Consider the following 21,845-nt stretch of genomic DNA (forward strand, 5'->3'; position numbering starts at 1 on the left):
TAGAATAGAGGGCAAGTGAAAGGATGGAGGAGTAAAGTCATTCCAACAAATCAGATAAAAAATTGAATTGTTAAAGGTCTTCTGTATTTTGCTTCCTTTGTCATGGTTAAAACAATAAAAGAGTTGGAGCATCATAATTAATAAGTCATGACTGGAGATTTGATTCCTAAAAATGAGAAAATGGAATAATTTCTTAAGAAAGAGGAAATTTTGGTCTTAAATTTTGATTGCACTCTCACAGTTTGTTTTTTTTTAATAAGTGCAGCAACCACAGAGGCAGCAAAAAGCAACTATCCCTTGTTCACAGACCACGATAATCTCAGCTCTGGAAACTTCCTGGAGGGTCCATTTGTTGCAGGGACAGAGGGCAAAGCAAGCCAGTTAGCCTCCTGCTGACACTATTTCCTATGTAACTGCTTATGAAAACTGCCCATGTTGGGCAAACTAAAGCTAGTAAAAATTCATTTTAAGGAGAAAGGTAATATGCAAATATGTTTTTCTTTATAGAGAGATGGTATCTCTTTCCCACTATTCCATTGCAGAGGATGGCACTTTTCTGTGCATGCATTAACGCGTGGTGCCAGTTTTCTTTCCCACGTGCAATATAAATCACAGCACCATGTAAAGTTATGATGCTAGAGGTTCAATAACAACCTATTTGAGAAGGTTATATGGAATATTTTTGTAATATCCCATAATACATCTTTAGGGACCAAAATGGAATATTTGATTGAAAATGTAAGCTAGTGACTGCCATATCGACATACATAAGAAAAAAGTCTTGATTTTCAGTGTAAGATTAGTATGAGCTCTATTTTAACCTTGCCAACCTGCTGTGTATCAAACCTCTTATTCCTGGCAGGAGACCTTTTGGTCTGATCCCATAGAACCACTACCAAGTGTACTTTAAAACACACATATTCTCACATGCTGCACCAAGACATGATGGTATGAATTAATGAAGCAGGAAGACTTTTTTAAACCTTTTTAAACCAACATGCTTTTCTTCATTCTGTTCTAGCTACAAGATATCTCTGTATCTTCCTCCTTCTTTTCTACAGCTAGTCCTGTGCTCCTTTCCACAAAGTTGCAATCTCAGTTTCTCTGGTTTTATAACATGTCAGTAGAGGAACTGAGTTCCATAAATTCAGCTATGAATGAAGTAACAGAGGTGAAAAAAGGGGTAACAACACAAGGCCACTGCTATGGTGTGATCAGAAACGTTTGTTCCCCTTGCCAGGGCCAAACATTTCACTGTTTCCTTCCTCCTGACTGCCTTTCACAGCAAATCCAAGAGATGCCAGTCACGTATTTTAGATATGCACAGATCAATCTACAGAGTGTGTGTGCTGCCTACACCACTTCAGAGGGCTAGGCTATGTGATAGCACACAGGATTGCTTTTCTATGGGTGTTTCTAGCCAGGAGAATCTACACCTAGGAGTGATAACCCTGTCTAAATCATCTTGATCCTCTCTTGTTATCTTGGAGCTGTGCTCCTCTAAGCTATTCCCACTTTGTGGGGTTTCTCCGTAAGTGTGCGTTGCCTTGCTTTCCCAGGGTTAATCCTACCTGGCTGTCGTATAGGTACAAAAGAGGAAATGTGATTTATAGTGAAAGGGAAAGAGACTGATGAAAAATCCTGCTTCCAAATCTATTGCAGTATTCATTTGAAAACTAAGTAAAGAAAGAAGAGGAATAAACTCTGACCTAGGGAGAGATGGTGGGAAATCTTTCCATTTCTTAGGCTCTCATTTATGTGTAAGCCACTTCTAGCTGGCTCCTGCAATTTAAATTCACTTTTATTCTGATAAAGCCTTAAATTCTGTTTGAATAAAAGAGTTTTGCAAGTCAGGGGAAAATGGCAATTTGTGTATGCTGTGCTGCCAATGACTGCCTTTTTCCAGCATCTTATTGTTATTCTCTGCTGAAATGTATACACAGGTACATGCACATTCACTTTCTTTTAGAGAACATTTTATATGAATCATTTAAAAGCACTTCAGGAACATTTTGGGATTTACTTGAGAAAGAGGCTTAGCAGATGTAGGCTCCAGGTTAAAAGCCAAGGAGACTTGTGAGACACCAGGCACACCTGCCATTATTGGTTTCGTCCTGGCTGACAGGTTTGTCTCTACTGGGATTTTCTCACCTCTTGATTTCTTAAATCAGGAGTTCATGGGTAACTAATATTGACTGGGCACAAAAGGATTTAAGGGTAAAGAATGGACTACAAATGAAATTATATACAGCAAAGTGATATCACTGAGGAAACAAAGAGTCTGGGCTGTATTACAGGAGTGTTGTCAGCAGGACAGCAGAAGTTACTCACTTTTACCCACCTCAACTGTCCTGCAACATAAGTACAAGCACAAGAGCCAAGTCTAAGCTGAGTCAGAAGAATAGCACAACAAGAAGTCTGAAAAATATGACAGTACAAAGTTGTGACTTCAAATAATCACATTTCTTCAGTAATTCCCTGTATTGACTATATGAAAATTCTTATTAGAGGTGTGAAGAAATTATTTTGAATTAATTATTTTAGCTTCATAATAAAAAGAAATACAAACAGAAATAGAAGAGTATTAATTACATTCTCATTTTACAGTTTCCAGTTGGTTAAAATCTTAAAATGCAGCCCTTTCCCCCAGAAACTGCAAACTAGAAGCAGCAGTTGCCAGAAAGAATAGACTAAATCTCCACACATATGAATATACTCTATTGTTTAGAGGTCAGAGTAATTTAGGAGGTTGCTGATAACTACTATAATAAGAAATTAGTGAAACTTTTATTTCAGAATCCGTAACATTGAAATTCATATGAAATTATCTTTTCAGTTCAACTCACTTTAACAGTTTATGAACCACTTAGATTACTTTTCTCTGGAAATTCCTAAGAAAATTTTATGGTCTCCCCAAACTAATTATATAACATTATTATTCCAAGGCAAGGACTAAACTGCACCTGCAACCCTCATCTGTACCCTGCTGGGAACTGCTGGCATGTGCCATAAAACTGTACTGGCTTCAGGGGAATAAAGATATCAGGCTGGGCTTCTTTTCTCCACTACCCTACACCCAATGCAAGGCTCCACAATTCTGTTTCTGTTGCCTTTGGGATCTCAGTTTAAGCAGTTACTACCCACTATTGCTGTTAGCATGTTACACCAAGGTCTGCCCTATCCCATTCAAGAAAAATCCTTCATGCTGCTAGATCACAGAATTAGAATTCTTAGTCAAAAGGCAGAGTTTGTTTTGGAAATTTACGGTTTCAAATCCAGATACTGAACCATAAGTAAAACATTGATTAATTTCTTCAGGTAGATTGACAAATCTTTTTTATCTCTTTTTTTTTTTTAATAATGAAGAAATAATGTACTAAGCCTCTGCATTCACATAAATTGAAGTACTAAAAAATTATGAATATTGGTCTTAGAGTTTAAAAATAAATTCAATTTTCCCTTTTGTGATTGTCTAAAATCATACTTTAAAAATTGATTCTAGCTTATTTTGTCCACTGATCCTGCACAAAAGGCATTTTGAAAACAACTGCAGCCCTGGCACTTTATAATCTTCAATTTGCAGCCTGAACTTTAAGATTTTTATTCTGTAATTTTTTCATCTATTTTGAGAAGGCCAGTCTCAGCACTGTTGTATTTCTAAATGAGCTGGGCCAGTGACATTAATTTGTTCAGGTTGCTGCTTTGGAAAAATTTCAGGGGAGTTATGCTAGGCTCACATCTTTTCCCTTTGACCTTCAGTTCTCTCAGGAAGCTGTGATTTGCAATTTGAAGGCCAAAAAAACACCTCCAAAACCCCAATCCATTACAAAGGACTATTTTTTTCAAAGGAACCTTGCACATCCCAGGAATACTCACATCCTCACTTTCACAGCATCAGGTGGTTGAGCCATCTCAGGATCTCAACATTTTTTATTTCATTAAACCAAACTAATTCTGCCTAAGTGGTAGTAAAATCCACAGAAAAAAAGCTTTTGTTAGGCTTTGGGTTTGCTCCACTGCTGCCATCCACACAAAAATACCCTTGGTGAAAGACTTGTAACACCACATAGAACAGCAGTGATGATATTTGGTTTCTGTATTCAGTAATTTCTCTTCAAAAAGAGCAATTGCTGCACTTGCCAGAGATGTTACAGTGGTGGTCATTTATGCAACATACAGAATTACATGCCTAAGGTTTCTACTGCAACATGGTTGAGACTGATGATGCCATTCCATAATTTTCATTTTCTACCAGTTACTTATCAAATTTGTTCAGTTATCATATTTTGTTGATTGACATATTGGGAGTCATGTGTCTGTGGAATCCAGACCTCCAAGAGCACCTTCTGCCAGCTGTTGTCCACAGAGAAGGTTGCATACCCAATGAAATCTGGGGCAAATGTGGATAATGTGGGTAAAAAGACATACATTTTTCTAAATTTCACTGGTGACATATCACCAGACTCTTCATTGCTGGTTGGATCATAACCTATTTTTGCCTTGCTAAAGTTTCTATAAAATCTGCAGTCTTCTACAGAAGTGGTTTATTTGCTCTTTCTGTGGAGAAAAAATAAATCTGCCTTTTAAGGGGGAATGTTCTTTGCTATTCATTCCTTCACTTTCTTCAATGAAGTTGTGTGAAATATGATCCACTCAAAAGGAGCTAGGGTGAAAATGCTCATTTTTCTTGAGCTTCATGGCACTGTATATCCTTTTCAGTATAACTGTGCAAAGTGGTTTCTTTGTGGCTGGCAGCACCATGATTCTATATACTTTTATCAGTCTTTATTACATAAATCTACACAGTTTCATTTTTTCCTGGTCCTTCTCTCCTGTTCACTCAAATCATCATAATTTTTCAACATTGTTTCTGCAGAGACATGCAGGTAATTTTTTCTAGACTGCTGTCTTATGAATCTTTATTGCATCTGTTTTGAGCTCCCTGGTGATTATTTCTACATCAATAATATCAAGTTCCTCCATCTTGTCAGCTATATCAAAGTTGCTTATTGTTCCAGTGGGAAACCTCTATGATATATAATACTTGACACAATTTTTCACTTATTTATAAGAAATGATTAGAATATTTTCGTGTCTGTCTTTTATGTGCCCTGAAGGGCTCTAACTAAAACAAATTATAAACCTTATTGTGATTGACGGGAGTTTTGTACATATTTCTAATATCTGCTACTTTCACTGCCTGGATTTAAGTCCAGGCATCAGCCAAGTATATGCTCTTTGCCTCATTTAACAGCCAGTTAGGTGCTTATTAGTATATATTTGCATTTCTACTTTCTGCTGCTTCTTCTCATGTCCTGGTAACCTCTTACCCCAAATGTATCTCAAGAGATACATTTTTTGAGGCTTTCTGGGGTGAGTAACCAGGTGCTGTTTGAATGTCCACAAACAATAATATGACTTTTGTCATTCTGAACACAGCACTCTCAAAATAAGTGCATTGGTGAGCAGTTATTTGATTTGAACTTTGCTATTTGATCTAGTCATCATTGAAGTCTGCTGTAAGAGTGACTGTTTGCAAGCAAAGGGACAATTAGACAACTTTCTTGGAATTCTTCAATGTAAAATATGAAAATATGCCATTTGGTTAGCTAAAAAAAGATCTTCCTGTGAACTTTTTATTATTATTTTTTTAATACAGCTGAAGATTCATTTTGCACATAAAAGGGGTCCTGATACTTAGGACAGAGAATAGGATTTGCAAGTGGCAAAATTATGTTATCATAACACCCAGTAGTAATCTTTTGGCAGACAAGTGAGGTGAATGCTGGTGTGACAAAAAATAAATGAAAAGTCATATAGGCTAGTGAGGAATAGCAAACATTGTGGAAAACTCTAGAATGACCTAGAAAAGCAGCAAAAAAGTCAAAGAAAATGTTGGATTTTAGTATGTGGCCACATCTGATATGGAGATCCTTCACCCTTTCTTAACAATGTGCACTTTGTCTGGATTTTCAAATACTTTTAACCTTTCAAGAAAAGCATTGTGTCATTATGGACACCATAATTAAGAAGTGTACTTATTGTGCAGTGGTGGTCAGAAAAGTTAATTGTTAGGCTGCATTAATAATGAGATGGAGAAAAAACAGGAAAACAATGTTTTCTTTTATACCTGCTGATATTCCAACCTCACCTTGAATATGAAATTCACTTTATCCTATATTTTTTCAAAAAGAAAGGGATGTAAAAAAATACAACTATCTAACTAAAGAAAAAGAAAAGGCAATGAAAGGAATTCATTAAATGTTATGAACAAGTGAGGTGATTGCATCAGGAGAGAACAAAAAGTTCAGGGCTATTTCAGATGGGAAGATGTTGAAGATGCAGAAGAGATACAACTAGAGGGGACATAGTAGAATCACACAGAGAAAATGTGATGCCAGGGAAACTGAATCAGTGGTGCCATTTGTACCTTCCAACAACAAGGCAAAGGAGCTGTATAATTGCTTTCAGCCATTAAACAGTAGCTTCATAACATTCAAAAGAAAATCCCTTCCCTTTCTGTAATGAAAAATTAACTTGTGAAATGCAATGGTGCAAGAAATTGAGCAAATAGCTTAGTGTGATGCGAGGATGGAAGAGGGAATAAGTAAAGGCTATGCAATCATACAGAGTAAAATAAACAACAGTGGTCATCAATCCTAATGATTCTGGCCATAGCCATTCATGTGCCAGCCATTTGTTTTGTTCATTACTACTACAGCTGTGCTTTGAGGAAACCATCACAACATTGATGAGATCACCATAGGAGATTAAAAACTACCTCCTAAGTGGGATCCTGATCTGTGTGTTACCACAGTCATCTCCTAAATTCCCAGCAGTGAGGCCACTAACCTGAAATCGCTGTGGACTCCCTGCCTCTGCTCGCGCTGGAATGAGCTCTTTGCCTCTCTTCCCCATGCTTCTCACAGGGGACACTGCCTTTGGGAATAGCCAGGCAAATTACAGCCGTGGCTCTGTCAAACTGATTTATTGATTGCACTTAGGGGTTGTAGTATAGGGCGTTTAATAATTTCCACAATATCATAACACATTGCCTGTGATTGTCATTTATTCCTTCTCAACAGAGAAATTTACACGGTGTGCAAGCATGGCGTGGCCCTGGGTGCTAAAAAGGTGAGAAAATCAGCAATGTGAATCTCAGAAATACTTAATTCCTAAAGGAATAAACCAAACCCACAGCCAGAGGAACAGTTCTATTGCACTTGAGATTGAATTCTGGCCTTTTGTGTCAGCAGCAGGCTGCTGGGGAGAGTTATACACTGCTCATGGGAGGCCAGCCAAGCCCTGCTGCATCCACAAGAATTCCTCAGGAGCAGTCAAAGAACTTGTGCTGTGATAGGTTGCAATCAGTTGCCTGCTCTGTTTGGGATCAAGTATCTGGAGAGCTCTGGGAGGGATTTTTTTTAAGTCTTGGGAGTGTAAAAATTCTGTGCTTTATCTTGGACTCATCCCCTGCTAAATGGTGTGACACTTCTGTGGGCTGAGGCAAAGGGAAGAACAGATGCCAGCTTCCCTCTGGTGGAAGCTGGTTCTATCATTTGTCTGAAGAGCCCCACCACCAGAAGTCTCCCTCCCAAAACCCAGGGTCTGTGAAGGTCCCTGTTTGTCAGCCAAATTACATGTAAGAAATGGTCTTTGCTCAGTCACATTAACATCAGGGACAAAGCATTCATTTGGTAAGGGTGCCTGCAATGTGAATGAGTGCATGTGGGAGGAGGTTCGTAGCACAGACTTGAATGCAGAATGTGTAATTTCGTGGGCTATTGGTTGCTATGGAGTCCAACTGAAGTGGAAACTGACGGCAAAAAAAAAAAACCCAACTCATAATACTTTTATGTACAAGAACCACTAGCAGAAACATAACAAGGGAAATTTTTTATATCTTCAAGGAAGTCACTGAGAGGCATTTTTGCATGATAAAAAGAAAAAAAATGCAATTTTTTTTCTCAGGCTTGTACATTTCCTCCTCACTGGCTGTGGCAGAGGCTTCCAGCTCATTCTAAGCAGGAATTCAAAGCTAGCCAGATATCTGTGTGTGAATGGCCTTCATTCAGTTATAAGCTAAGCCATGCATTTCTAACATTAGAAATGTGAAATACAGTTCAGGTCTCAGCTTAGTCTATGCTATTCTTTCCAACATCCAATGCATTGCTGAACTAAGCACTTCTGAAGAAAAAACACCAGTACTCCTATCTATCCAGTCTGTTGTCCTGGATGTAAAGTTACTTGTGAATTTTATTTATAGAGTGACACAGATGCTGTGGGGAAAAACTTGCTATCTTTTCATTACAAAACAGGGGAGATGCTTGTTTGAAGCTGACATACTGGAACAACCAAAGATAGCTACCCTGGATGTGACAGAAGAATTAATTTGGAGCTCTGACATTAACTTGATGTAACCCGTGTTTCACTCAGTAGGAGTTTCCTGTGCATGTATTCAGTTTTGACAGAGAAAAAAAACCCCACAAAGTAATTTAGCTTGGGCATGACAAAGAAGGGTTTGGTACCCCACAAAATAAAAAATTGCCCATATATTTTTGTGTAATAATTTTTGCAGTTTACATGTCAGTGAATTATTCATATTTCTTGCAGCTAACAAGTTTATATGGCTTCAAATTATTCTATGAACAAAGTCACATACAGCAGGCCAAAAAATTCTTTGTGAGCATTTGCTGCTAATGCAACTCATTTCCTTGAATTGCAGGCAAGCCTTGCTAATTCCAGCACATATATGTGCTATTCAGACCTCAGACAGGGGAGACAAGTCCTCTTCAGTGCATGACTCAGCTGTGAGCTCCTCTGTTTGACTGTTCATTCTCTCTAGAGCAGGATTAATCAAGTGAGTCCCCATGTTCATTTGTGGTTCTTCATCCTGAACTTATTTTTCCTGATTATTCTTTAGCCAAGGGCTGCCCTGAATTGTGCATATGAGAGATCTTTCCTCATCAAAAGTGATAAGCTGTGAAGATCAGGTTTTGCAGCAGCTAGAATGATTGCCATTTCCCTCTGATGCCAGAAAGGCAGGGGAGTTACTCAGGATCATGAATTTGAAGACATGAATCTTCAAGATCTGTGTGTTAATAACTTACGGTACTGATTTCAGTAGGGGTGAGGTTTAATTTTCTAAAATAAATATGCACATTAAAAAAGCACAGATGTTTTCCAAGAATACAACAATGGAAGTTTGGTGCTTTCTTATCAATACTTCATGAGCAGAAAGGAGAATTTAATCGGACTAAATAAATCACTTCATATGATTTAAGAACAACTTTTCAAAGCCCACTGTTGACTGGATTCCAGGGGCTTTGTTTAATTCATATTTCATGGATAACATACCTCAGCTGTGTTTGGGAACAATTAAAAATGTGCCTTCCTGAGTTCTCCTTGTCCACCTGCGTGGATCTGTTGTGTTGCTCATGTCTCCCTTTCTAAGCTTTTCATAGAATCATGGAATCTTTTAGGCTGGAGAAGTCCTTTAAGATCATTGAGTCCTACTGTTAACCCAGCTCTGCCAAACCCACCACTAAACCATGCCCCTTGGTGCCACATCTATGCATCTTCATATGTCTCCAGGGCAACCCTTCCAGTGGAAAAGCTTTTCCTAATATCCAGTCTAAACCTCTCTTGGAACAAATTAAGGCTATTGCCTCTTGTTCTGTCACTTACTTGAAAGAAGAGACTGACCCTCACCTTGACACCTTTTTTCAGGAAGTTGTAGAAGTGATAAGACCTCCCATGAGCCTCCTTTTCTCCAGGCTAAACACCTTCAGCTCCCTCAGCCACTCCTCACAAGACTTGTCGTCCAGACACTTTGTCAGAGCCATTGTCTTTCTACAGACCTGCTCCACAACTCTGTGCCCTTCTCATAGTGAGAAATCCAAAACTAAACACAGAATTTGAGACGCAACCAGCTTCTTGAACTTGGACTAGCTCAAATAATTTGGGGCAACCTGAAGATGTGTTTCTGGTCCTTTTCTTCTTCTTCCTCTTGTGTTTTGCTCACACTGGGAATCCTCCTTGCAGGGCAGTGTCAGCTCTCCCCACTTAGAAGCTAAATATGCATTTTTGCTCTCTTGGTGATTTTTTGTGTATGGAGGGAACAAAGCAAGATGTGGTCTCTTACTTGATTTGTATCTATGCCATGTTTACAGCTTGCCAAATGTTATGGGGCTTTGGCCCCCTTTTCAGTATTAGAGGAGAGAGGCTCTTACTGCATATTAACTTAAGGAGGGATATTAAGCTGAATTATCTGCAACTGCCAAGATAGCGGCACTCATCCAAAGTTTTTAGTCTGCTATCTCCTGGGACAGTCAGGATTTGTAGTGACAGTTTGTTTTTGCTTACTCCCAGACAATCTCAATGTCTTCAGCTGCCAGTACTTCTGTACATTTGTACTTTTAACTATCTGAATAATCCAATTAATTTCACTAGCATGCCTAAAACAGAGCCTGTGCTTAGTTTTTCAGAAGGAGTAATGTCAAAAGCCTTTACTGATGCTGTCGTCTGCAAAATGTACCACTTTCTTTCCATATGTCTTAGTTGCCTCCTTATTTTCCAACAGTCCCTCAGCTTTGTTATCCACGGATCTCCTCAAAATGACTGGTGGCAGATACATGCAAATAGAGCATTTAATTTCCTCACAATGTCTTTATCCCCTTTAATTGTTCCCACTGCACCCTGGTACTCCACTGAGCCTTCTGGTTCTCTCACAGACTGCTTACACCTCTTATAATTAAGTAATTTCTTCTTATTTATTTTCACGTTATGCCTTTGGCTAATCTCCCCACCAAATCCCTCAGCTAAACCATCTTCATTTTTTGTGTTACATTATTGTTCCTTACCACTAGCTTATGTTGGGCTAACTTCCCATTTTCCAAAGGGTATTTGAAGAGTCTCTTTTGTGGTACCTTTCCATTCAGCCAAAGCAGATAGGCGCACTCTCTCCCTCCTCCTTTTTCTCTTTCTGGGGTTTGTACAAATCTTTTGTAACTCATTAGTGGCTCACTTCAGTAGGCTTCATGCTGAATCCTTACAGGACCTTATACATTTCCCTTTGTGTAGTTGTAATTTATTTCGCTTTTTTTCTGTGTGAGAGGGTTAAACTGGTGAGGAGGAGGGGATTGGAGGAGGGGAAGGGAACATTAAGCAATGGAACAAAAGTGATGGACTAATAAAAAGTGGTTCTGTGTTCATGCATAGAAAATTATTTGGATGCAAATCAGTCACACAGCTGAATGATTTGTCTCAAAGCCCCAAGACTCGAGAGCAGAGGGCTTAAGACTCAAGTGGCACTCTGTCTGATTTCTATCCAGGCTCTGCATTCATGGAACAGTGTGTCTGCAAACAACCCACCTGGAGGACTTGTGTGCTGCCTTCGTGTCTCCCTGTACTCATCAGAAAATGTCTTTGTGCTCACTCTGAGTTATTTCCTACACCATGTCTTCAAATTGCAAATGCATAGAGAGAGGAGGGATGTAGGCAGGGACAACCAGATTAGTTGTAAACTAAGAAAATTGAGTGCCATATCTCCCAGGTAAATAATTTCTACTGAAAGTATGGGAAGGTACAAGTGAGTAATTGTTTGATAAATTGGCAATTTATGTAGATACTCAAACAAAGACTGAAATTCCTCAGCACAAAGTCCAAGGGGAAGATTTTGCACTGAAATATTTCCATTGTCATTTAGAGTTTGAGTGGATTACAGAAGATGTCTTGTATCCACCATTTCCAGACAGTCCCACTGTAATCATTACAGAGACTTTAAAAACATCAGTGCTAGCAGGATCATGAATATAAGTTTGAATGTACTCTTAAGAAAAGTTCTTCCCACAAATGAAGGATGAATCCTTTTTTTTGTCACAGTGTAGCCGTGTTTAACACCTTTGTCAGTAAAAACCATCCAGTTCATTCTAGGTTTTGCAGCTGTGGGATTGAGGCTGTGATTATTCCATCTTTCCCAATGTAGCCAGTCAATGATATAATTTCAAATTGATGCCAACAAGAGCGCAAAGAAGGCTGGCATGTATGTAAGGACACTTTTGGAGCCACTGTACATGTCTGGGAGCTTCCATGGGGCAGTTCTTGTGGAAGGCTGACCACCCTGAAGGAGGATGCTGGGACAGTGTAGGATATATTGCATAGATATGGTCTAGGGCTATGTCCTGGTTTAGGGCAAATTTGGGAGGAAACTTCCAAAGAGCTCCCTCTAGAAAGCAAATTCAAGCAACCTCTACCCCAACTGGTTCAGGAAAAGGTTTCCTTGGAGAAAAGTGGAAAATAACCTGTTTATTTAACCAGCAAAGTATTCACAAGCATAAAAAAGATGAATAATATTATACAAGAAAACCTCTCGCTGTTCTGAAGAGATAGCAAATTCAGACAGAGAGAGCTGTAGCTCAGCTCTCTCAGTTTCTTGTCAGTCCCTCTGGCGCTGGAAATGCCACATCCCAGTCCCCAGTGGGCCACAAGTCTGAGCTCCAGGTGTTCTTCTGGGTTTTCAGTCCAGGGCAGGTTTGAACAGTTCCAAGAAAAAGAAAAGCCACAGTCGACAGAACTTCACTGCCTCAGCTAGCTAGAAACTAAATAAAAGCAAAGGAGAACCCTGTCCCACTGTCCATCCATGCTGCAGACAACACAGTCCAGGAACAGGAATGTGGAGTGATTGCGGTTCTGAAAACAAACTCCATGCTTCTTTTCCTCTGCTTTGCTCTCAAATCCAGTCTTAAGGGTGCAGAACTTAAGGGTGCAGAACTTAATATCTGGCATAAACAAAAGAGATGACTGGGGATATAAGCATCATAAAGTCACCCTAGAACAGGCTAAATTTGGGTTTTTTTCACCACAGGTGGTCATCTGATGCTGCTGCTTGAAAGTCATCAACATTTGAGCTAAGCAGTAGGTATTATATCACAGTTTTTTCAAAATAAATTTAGACTTATTGTACATGCCAATTGCCAACCCAATCAACATGCTTTCACCTGACATTGCTAAGGAAATACTCCTCCTTTTAGCTGTTTAGCAAAGCTTCCCCATAGGGTTTGAAAAGGTCAAGGTTGTCTTGTAACTGTAAATGAGGGAGGGGTGACTTGGTATGCAGCAAGAACAATATTATGTATCTTTAAGCTCAATAAGCTCAATTTATTGCCCCAACAATCATACTTAAGACAAGCTTCTGACTTTTGCAGAAAGGCAGAGTGTAGAAGCAGCTTTTACAAGAGATCGAATCTTTAGAGAAGGAACGTACATTTACACTCAAAACCTACTGAGAGAAAAGAGAAAGAATCAGAGAACACTTCACCATTTACTTTTAATAGAAATTTAACATGTGTTGATGCCATTCAGGGGTAGAGGCCAATGGTAGAGAAATGTGTTTTGACTGCACATACGTTTGTTTCTGTCAGGCAGAATTTGAAACAATGCTCTTGAAGGTTTGAGGAGATTTCTTTTAAATTGATGAAAACAGCAGAAAAGAAATAAATTAAAATCTCCATGGGAAAACGTGGTATGAACCTTCCCTGTAAAAGACCTCAGGTCTCATAAAAACCTGAGAATTATGCTGAGGTAAAGCAGATTGCACTAGCTGTAGATTAGAATTTCATTTTGCGCAAGGTTAAGCTGCATTTTGTGAAGCTTTCCTTACTTGTTACTCTCTAATAGAATGTATTGTTTGTAAATCATCTTAATGAGAAGGACAGATAAGGAGAGCACCTAATTCAGCTTGCTGGGGTATAAGTATGGACTAGTCATTAACGTGTCCAAGTCTGGCTTTTGTGAAATGGAAGTAGTGAGGAAATGGAAGTAGTGAGGAAATGGAAGGAGTGTGCAGCCCAGGCTTAGCAGAGCAGACTTTCACATTAAAGAAAACATTTCAGCACTTTCTTCTCTTTTACTTGTTAAATGCTTCAGGCCCTCCAAGGTTTTTAATTATTCTCCCAGAGCTGAGGGAAGCCTTGTGGCCAGCCTACTGTAGCTGATAATTAATAAAGAGCTCTCATTTTGAGCATATGTAGCCATTTTTCATGTTGCATTTGGTTTGCAAAAATAAGGCAACTGTCAAACTGTATTGTGTAAAGCCATGGATCATTCCCTACACTCAAGCAGGAAGGCACAGAACCTAGTTGTATGATATATTTTATATTAATATTGTACTGATTTATTTCCTTTTCTGAAAATAAGGGAAACAAAAAACTGGTGAGAACAAGGGGAACAAACTGGTACAGTATATCCAAACGAGCAAGGATTTAAATCAATAGCTTGAATTTGTTTCATTTTATCATAGAAAAATATTTTCCCAATGTAGCTTAGCTAAAATCTATTGAAAGGACTACTAGCAAAATTGAGGAGATCTCATTCAGTGTTTATTTTTCCACCAATGAGCAGGATTTATCACACCAAGCAGTTTTGGAGCAGGAGCTCTTTAAAGACACCTCTGAAACAACTCGATTTTTTTTCTGCTTTTGCTTTAGGAACTCCTTCATAGATATCCTTCGGGCTATTCTGCTTTCCTTGGAAGTGCTCATTGAAGATCAGGAGCTTCAAATAAATGGCTTCATTCTAATTATAGACTGGAGCAACTTCTCCTTCAAGCAAGCTTCCAAGCTTACACCATCTATCCTCAAACTGGCCATTGAAGGGTTACAGGTAGGTGGAGGGTAACACATGTACCTGCAATTTTTATTGCTGCAGACAGTGATTTTTACTTCATCAGGCCCTGGGCAAAGTGAAGGGAGGAGAAAATTATCCAGAATGCTTTAATGTTCCATCCACTTGTTGCATAGATCGATTTTCAGACATCTCATTTTGTCTGTCTTTCACTTTTATTTCAGCTGTAAATCAATGTAGCCAGGACGTGTGTTCCTTACCACAGCATTAAGAAGGAGGGTTAGAGATTTGAAGTTTAATCCATGAGAGAATTGGAGGGGATTAGAATCCAGCAGTGTCTGGATTGTGCCATCCACATGCAAGCACATGTGTGTGCAGAGGGAGGGTAACAGGAGATGAGAGCAGCTGCCTCAGCAGATGGAAGAGCGCTGCTGTGTTCACAGGGATGCGTTTGAGTTGGACGGAAATGAGGAAGAGGGGGGACAGGCTCCCTGTTGTGGCCTCATTCTGACTGCCCTCATTTGTCACACAGGATCCTGTTACTTTATGGTTCAGACTCTTGAGGGGCTGCACTCCCACTTGGTGCTTGCAGATAAATAGGAGCAAGCTAAAACCATGTGCTGTTATGGGGTTAGGTAGGAGGTGAGGACAAGGCGGCTGGGGCCTGGTGGGACAACCTGAGGATGGGACAACCTGAGGATGGGACAACTTGAGAACGGGACAACCTGGGAATGGGACAACCTGAGGACGAGGATAAACTGTGGTGGTCAGAGAGGACTTCAGCCCCTTCCACTAAAGTCTGAGCCCATCTCTGGTGTTAGACCTGAGAAGGACTTTTTACATAACCTTACTATTTGAGGGCATTTGATAGAATCTAAGGGCTATTTAAGTTGGAAGGAGAGCTGGAGATCACTTTGTCTGACTCCCTGCTCAAAGCAGGGATGACTTCAATCTTATACCAGCTTGCTTAAGGACCATGCTTTCATGCTGCTACATATTTAAAAGGAGAGATAAGTAATTGTTTTTTTCTTGTTTAGTACTTACCAGATATCCTGTTATCATAAACACCTCAAGAAAAATTCTCTCTGGTGTGTTCATTTTTATTTTAACTTACATTCCAGAAGGAACAATTTGTTCAACTATTTTTTTGACTAGCAAATTATCTACAACTAGATCATGATTGTGTCTGCTTTGTTTTATTGTTCACAAATTAGGTAGAAAAATCTGCCAGCAGTTTTAAGCCTGTGTTCCCCTTCGTGAGGAATTTTCATCTATTCTAACAAATTAGAAAGTCAAGCTGTGCAATTAGTCCTCAGCACAATACCTTATCTTCTCCTGTAGATACCATCACTTCATACAGAATAACATTCTTTGGTTCAAAAAACCTTCTAGTCAGAAGGAAGATAAAGCCAAATGACATTCATAAGTAAATCAAATTCTAGCAAAGCATCCTTGTGCATGTCCAAATTTAGCTTTTCCCTCTATTTAGTACGAGGCCAGTCCAGCCTTCATCCCATTCGATTTCTGGCCATGGCACTGCCAGGTTGTCTGCCTCCAGTTTGTTTGCATTTGTCAGCAGCAATACTGGACATACTGAAGCCTGGAAGTACCAAAGTTGATTTTATAATTCTGTCATTAGCCTGACATCCTGTGCTGTGCAATTGAAGGAGGCTGCCTTACTTGAGTATGCAAGTGCATTTCATTTCCTATTTGAAGTCGAATTACTGTTGTCTTCTCCAGGATTAGTAAAAAGAAGACTCTCTCTGAAAGTACAAATTGGGTTAATGTGTCCCAAACTTAGCTAACCACTGGCTTTGTGAGTAGTAGGAGTAGTAGGAGTTGTGAATGCTGCATTCCTTTTCGCCAGTTTTAGAAGCAAGACATTCACCCTTATAAAGCAGATATTTAGCATACAATGATGTTGGGGCCTTTTAGTTTGGGGGGGTTTTTGGCTCTTACCATTGCTGTTGAAGTCCCTTCATTGAGAGCTTTTTCTATTATTATTGTAAAAGAGCTAGTATCATACTAATGTAAAATTTATGTGAAATGTAGTTGAAATGTAGATGAGACCTACATACTTTAGAAAAAGAGTCACTATCTCGGAGGTCACTGAAAGAAAAAAGTCAGGTCCTGCTCCCATGAGATGATGATGTCCAGAAATAAAAGCAGATTTTTTCAGTTCCTTGTTTTTTCTCATAGCTAAGGCACTGTGCAAGTACAAATCCTCAGACAGGCAGATTACATGCATATCTCAGTCCTCCTTTCTATGAAGAGATTTTGGGTTATATTAAGTCCTATGTAAGTCTAATTAAGTGGATATAATTTTCTCTTACAATTTCTCCTGGAGCTGAACCCATATGTTGCTATTTGTGCCGGGAACTTTCAGCCTCTCCCTATGTAATGGCAATTTTAATGCCATAGAGGAACAATTTTCCTATAGTTTTTTAAACTGTCATTCATTGTCTCAGACCATCACATTCTGACATATCTAATTACTCAAAAAAAAAAAAATTTAATAATTTATGCATTTGGGTCTTTTTCTTACATTCAGGTTGCTTTCAGCTAATTAATCTTTTGGCAATTCCATGTTTTTGCATTTGCCTTCAATTTGTTTTTTTCTCAAGTTACTGCTACAATGCACTACCACTAAAGTGCAGACAGCAAGTATTACACAGGTGAATATATTAATTCATCTTGAGTTGTAAAACAAACACTAGACAAATCTAGACTTGGCTGCAGAAATTAATATATTGCTATTATTCAGTTTCAAACACTGTAAAATCTGTAAATACTTAGAAAGATGAAGTAGGAGTTACATCACCACATTGCTGTTTGCACATTTTGCTCAATGCTACTCCTTGTTCTGTATGGATTTCTCTATATATTGCATCACACAAGACATTTAATGACCTAAAAATGCCCTTATGCCTCCACTTCAAACAGTAGTTCAGATGTTAAATAAGTATTTGTACAGTATAGCAATTCTCATCATGTCACAGCAGTGTGGGGACAAATGTCTTTGTAGTGCCTAAGCCATCTCTGATTAACAAGCTCTGCTGTTTTAGCACAAGACAATTGTCACTGTATGCTTTGAGCTCATGCTGTACTCCTTCCTAGACCTTACAGATGTCTTGAATTTTAACACATTAAACACAAGATTGTCTCGTGGATGGAAAGGTGGGGAAAGAGATGTGTCTAAAATAAATCTATTTTGCTAATACTTTCTGAGTTTTCACTTCTAATCTTCATTCTTTTAATATGAACAGCTTTCCCCCTTCACAGCATGTTTTTTGCTCTGCTTTCTTCATCTGTGGAGTCACAGTTCTTTGTGTGTCATGCTGAGCTTATAATTATCTTATGATGGTAGACAAAATTTAATTGTGGCTCAAGTTAACCAAAGACTGATCTTCTGGCACTTTGCATAACAGAGTAGAAGCATCAGAGTCCAACAGCAAAGGTCAGAAACCCATGTTAAGGTAGTGATGCAGGTGGAGCATGTAAGAAATGGTCCCTTCTCAGTACACAGGATGTTTGCTACTGACCACTGCATTCAAAGACTCCAATAATCCTTGAAACCAAGGCTGAAGTGTTGCAGGGAACACAGCCTTCGTGTCCAGCAAAGTCCAGACATTTTTTAATGTAGGGCTGGTTGGTTTCTGCTCTGAGGATGTAGTTGGTTGGCCTCCAGACAGGACTTTTGATTTTGTGGTATACCAATGAGTATAAAGAAACACTCTTTGTTCCTGCCTTATCCAGCACCAGAGCTGTGTACTGCAGTTTGTGTATGTGCATGCATGTAGCCATTTAGAAATTCCCCCAGCCAGTGCTCTGAATTGAAATTCAATAACTTCTCAACAACATCCAAAAATCTTCCAAAACCATCAAAACAGCAGAAGGTTTGACCTTGCCTGCTATTTCTTTGGTGAAAGTCAAGACAGAAGGCTATGGTCTGCCAAGACCCAGCTGAGTGGCTTATGACACAAATCACCAAACTGGATTCAAAACTGACCTGAAGGTCAGGTTTGCCCTCCAGAGTACATAATACTGTCTCACCTAACAGGTAACTTGCCCCAAGGCTGTCTCAAGGTAGTGAAATAAGAATTAGGGTCGATGGTTATTTCCTGGCTGTATTCTTTCTTTGTCTGATATTTGTGTCACATGGAGGTGTCCTCAAATGTGATTACAGTGACTCTTAAGAAATAAACCATATTCCCACTTTGTGACAATGATGAATCACTGCAGGAGTGGTCTTTAGGGTTCAGTAGGGCTTTGATTGAAATTTCACAATCATTGCATTGAACAGCAGTAACAGGAGGGAACAACTGAGATCTGTAAGCAGGAATTTGTCTCCAGAGTTTCATTGGCAATAACTTGACAGAAGATTTGACCAACAAAGGACATTAGGAGAACAATCAAATTTCTTTAAGTTATCTTCAGTTTATCATAATCCAGACAAAATTTGAAGCTAGTATTTCTGTGAGGAGGGGAAAAGGAAAGGAAATCAATGATGCTTGGCTTCAGAACACTTTGATCAGATAGTGGTACAGATAAAAATCTTTGTAAAAAATCTTCAAATAAGGGAAAATTGTATAAGATTCTCTTAGAAAATTGTCAAAGGTATATTTGCTAATGCTACAGAATAGCATTAATGTTTAGATGAAATCAGAAAATCAAGCTAACAGGTTTGTTTGGAGATTATTCCACTTAAAAATCTAGAATGAGATGCCAATTTATGAAAAACTCAGCCTGTTAAGAACTACATGAAGGTTTTTGATCTTTTACATAAGCAACAGATTTTAAAAGTATTTTTTTAATTTCCTCCTACTGTAATTTAGTACGATCAAGAAATCTAATGTCAGTTCAATTATAGCAGCAAATTACTTGTCTTTTGGCATTATCTTATACAATCAAATATTTTTCATGTTGTGCTTCAGAAAGAAGATCTATAATATGAAAATTTCTCAAAAGTGAAGAAGAATGTAGATCTTAAAGGAAAAAAAATGCAGTCTAATATTATGCCAAAGGTGTAATATTTTTGTATGCTTTTTTTTTCCAAATCTTACTGAAAAATATGAGTCTTTAGAGCTGATAAAAGTTTTCAAGTCAGAACCTTTTTTTTTCTGGAACTATGCTGTATTTTCAGAATAACTTTATTATAGTGGAACATATTTCTAAAATTATCTGGAAGTATCTTTGTTTCAATAATTTTAATCTAGGAATAAAAATGCTTAATAATCTATTTCATTATGAGTGGTAGGAAGCATTTGATTTCTGCCTTATTTGTTAGTATTTCTTGCTTTTTAAAGTTTTAAATCAAGTGGAGGCAACGGAACAGTATTTCTGAGCATCATGGCCTGGCTTAATGGGCATAATTTAATATTTATTATGGTCAACCTGGGCATCTGAACAGAATTGAGGCAGTCTTTGAGTGTTTGGAGATTTCACCAAGACCTCTGATCTGAAAACTTGATGTCTTCTTCATCAGCCCAGACTGGGCTGGACTCTCCAGACTGGAGCATGGAACTGACTCTTCTTTCCTTGCTAAACACGTTTGTACTCTGAAACCCGAGGTAAATGTGATCTCTTTGTCTGAATAAGTACTTCCAGTGGAGCTCTTCATGAATCATGTGAAGGATGTAGGGTATAAGATGCCTGGCATAGTGAGTATAAGATAAAACTCTTCTTTCCACAGAGTTTCTGAGCATAATATTACTGCTACTTGAAAATTTAGAGTGAGTGAGAATTCTCATTGTAAAAAGCTGATAAACGCTCAGCCTTTCTGTAGAAATCTGTAGTGTAAGGTTAAGTATGCCTGTGCTATAAATATCCTATGGTGCTATTGTGTCTCCACTGGTATTTATAACAGGTCATATTAATAGAAAGACAGAGCTCTGTCACTGCCTACTGAAGTCAGAACAGATAAAATCCTCAGGGACAGAAGCTATGCAAAGAAAACCATATCCAGGCTCATGTATCCACTGGCTTGCACAAGGACAAGCCAAAAAAAACTTAGCACCTCATATAAAAAGACCCTAAGTGTAGATTTAGCAGTTTATCTCCTGGAGACTGACTGCAGATTCAAAAGTTGCTCATTCTATAGTTTGGCTTCTCCTCAGTTTTTCATGTTGACAAAAGTGAGCAGAGAGCTGAGGCCAGTTGCTGGAACAGTGTAACTGGTTGTGGTTCTGTGCACATCTGCAGAGAAATGATGATCTGGGGCAGCTGAGAATCTGTCTCTTTCCCTTCCCCTGTTAGAAAGAAACCTACCTAAAGGCAGACATTTTTTGCATATTTATGTCCAGAATTTAAAGACTAGCGAAAAAATTAGGGAAAGACTTAGATTTTGGATTTTAGCAAAAGCCTCGTCATTATCTTCCCCAGGATATGGAAATTGAAGAAAAGGGGATATCCTAGGCTGGGCCCTTGAAGATGGATAACTGTACGTTTAGCAGTGTCCTACCAGATGACAAGTGACTCCTCAGAATATAAAAGCAGGGTGTTCCTGTGGTGTAATCACAGGTGTTCATGTGTCCAAAGGCATGTTGCATCTTCCCAAAGAAGAGTCCCTATTAGTAACTCTAGAAGAGTAACTCAAGCTTATTTCTATAGAGACAATATGAGCTATATAAACATGGGTTAAGCTACAGAAGGGAGCCTACAAATCTGGTCTATGAAGGAAAATAGAGACCTCCTCCCAGTAAGAATGATTGAACTGTTCCTAAAATAAGACAACTTCAAGTTCTAATGATCTTCAGCAACTGGAAAGTGCCTAAAGATCAGAATTTATTAGATGCTTTAAGATGCAATTGGAAATTCTGTTTCCTAAACATATGTAGCAAAAAAACTTTCTTGGTTTCAAGTCCACTACTCATATGAGACATCAGACTGCATGTATACACAAGTATTTGAATGAAATAATTCCGAAATATGTACACATAAAAAGCATACAATTTTTTTTCATTAAAGGCTGCCTCAAAAGTTCCCAAATCTGTTTACCTTGCTACCTTTTCCCTCAGTATTAGAATGCGCTTCATGTTAGAGGCCTGTCTTGGAACATGAAGCCACAGCTAATGATGAGCATTTAGTATCCATTGAAAGAAGGTCAGTTTGAATCATTCCAGAAATGCTCATGCTATCTGTCTCCAGCAGCTGTTGTGATATGTAGAGTGAGTACTCTCTCAGCTGCCAGTGACGGAGCCTTTGAAATTAAAGGAGATGAGAAG

At 38.7% G+C, this 21,845-nt stretch overlaps 1 protein-coding gene across 1 annotated transcript in view; it reads left to right on the forward strand.

The window, feature by feature from the left end:
• CLVS1 (clavesin 1) overlaps positions 1–21,845 on the forward strand; it is a 96,182-nt gene that overhangs the window by 17,535 nt on the left and 56,802 nt on the right. Inside the window, exon 3 of the mRNA XM_030944058.1 lies at positions 14,487–14,661. Coding sequence (XP_030799918.1) covers positions 14,487–14,661 — 175 coding nt within the window. The remainder of the gene's footprint in view (positions 1–14,486; positions 14,662–21,845) is intronic.

This window comes from Camarhynchus parvulus, chromosome 2 (genome assembly GCF_901933205.1).
Source record: "Camarhynchus parvulus chromosome 2, STF_HiC, whole genome shotgun sequence".
In the NCBI taxonomy this organism is placed as follows: domain Eukaryota; kingdom Metazoa; phylum Chordata; class Aves; order Passeriformes; family Thraupidae; genus Camarhynchus; species Camarhynchus parvulus.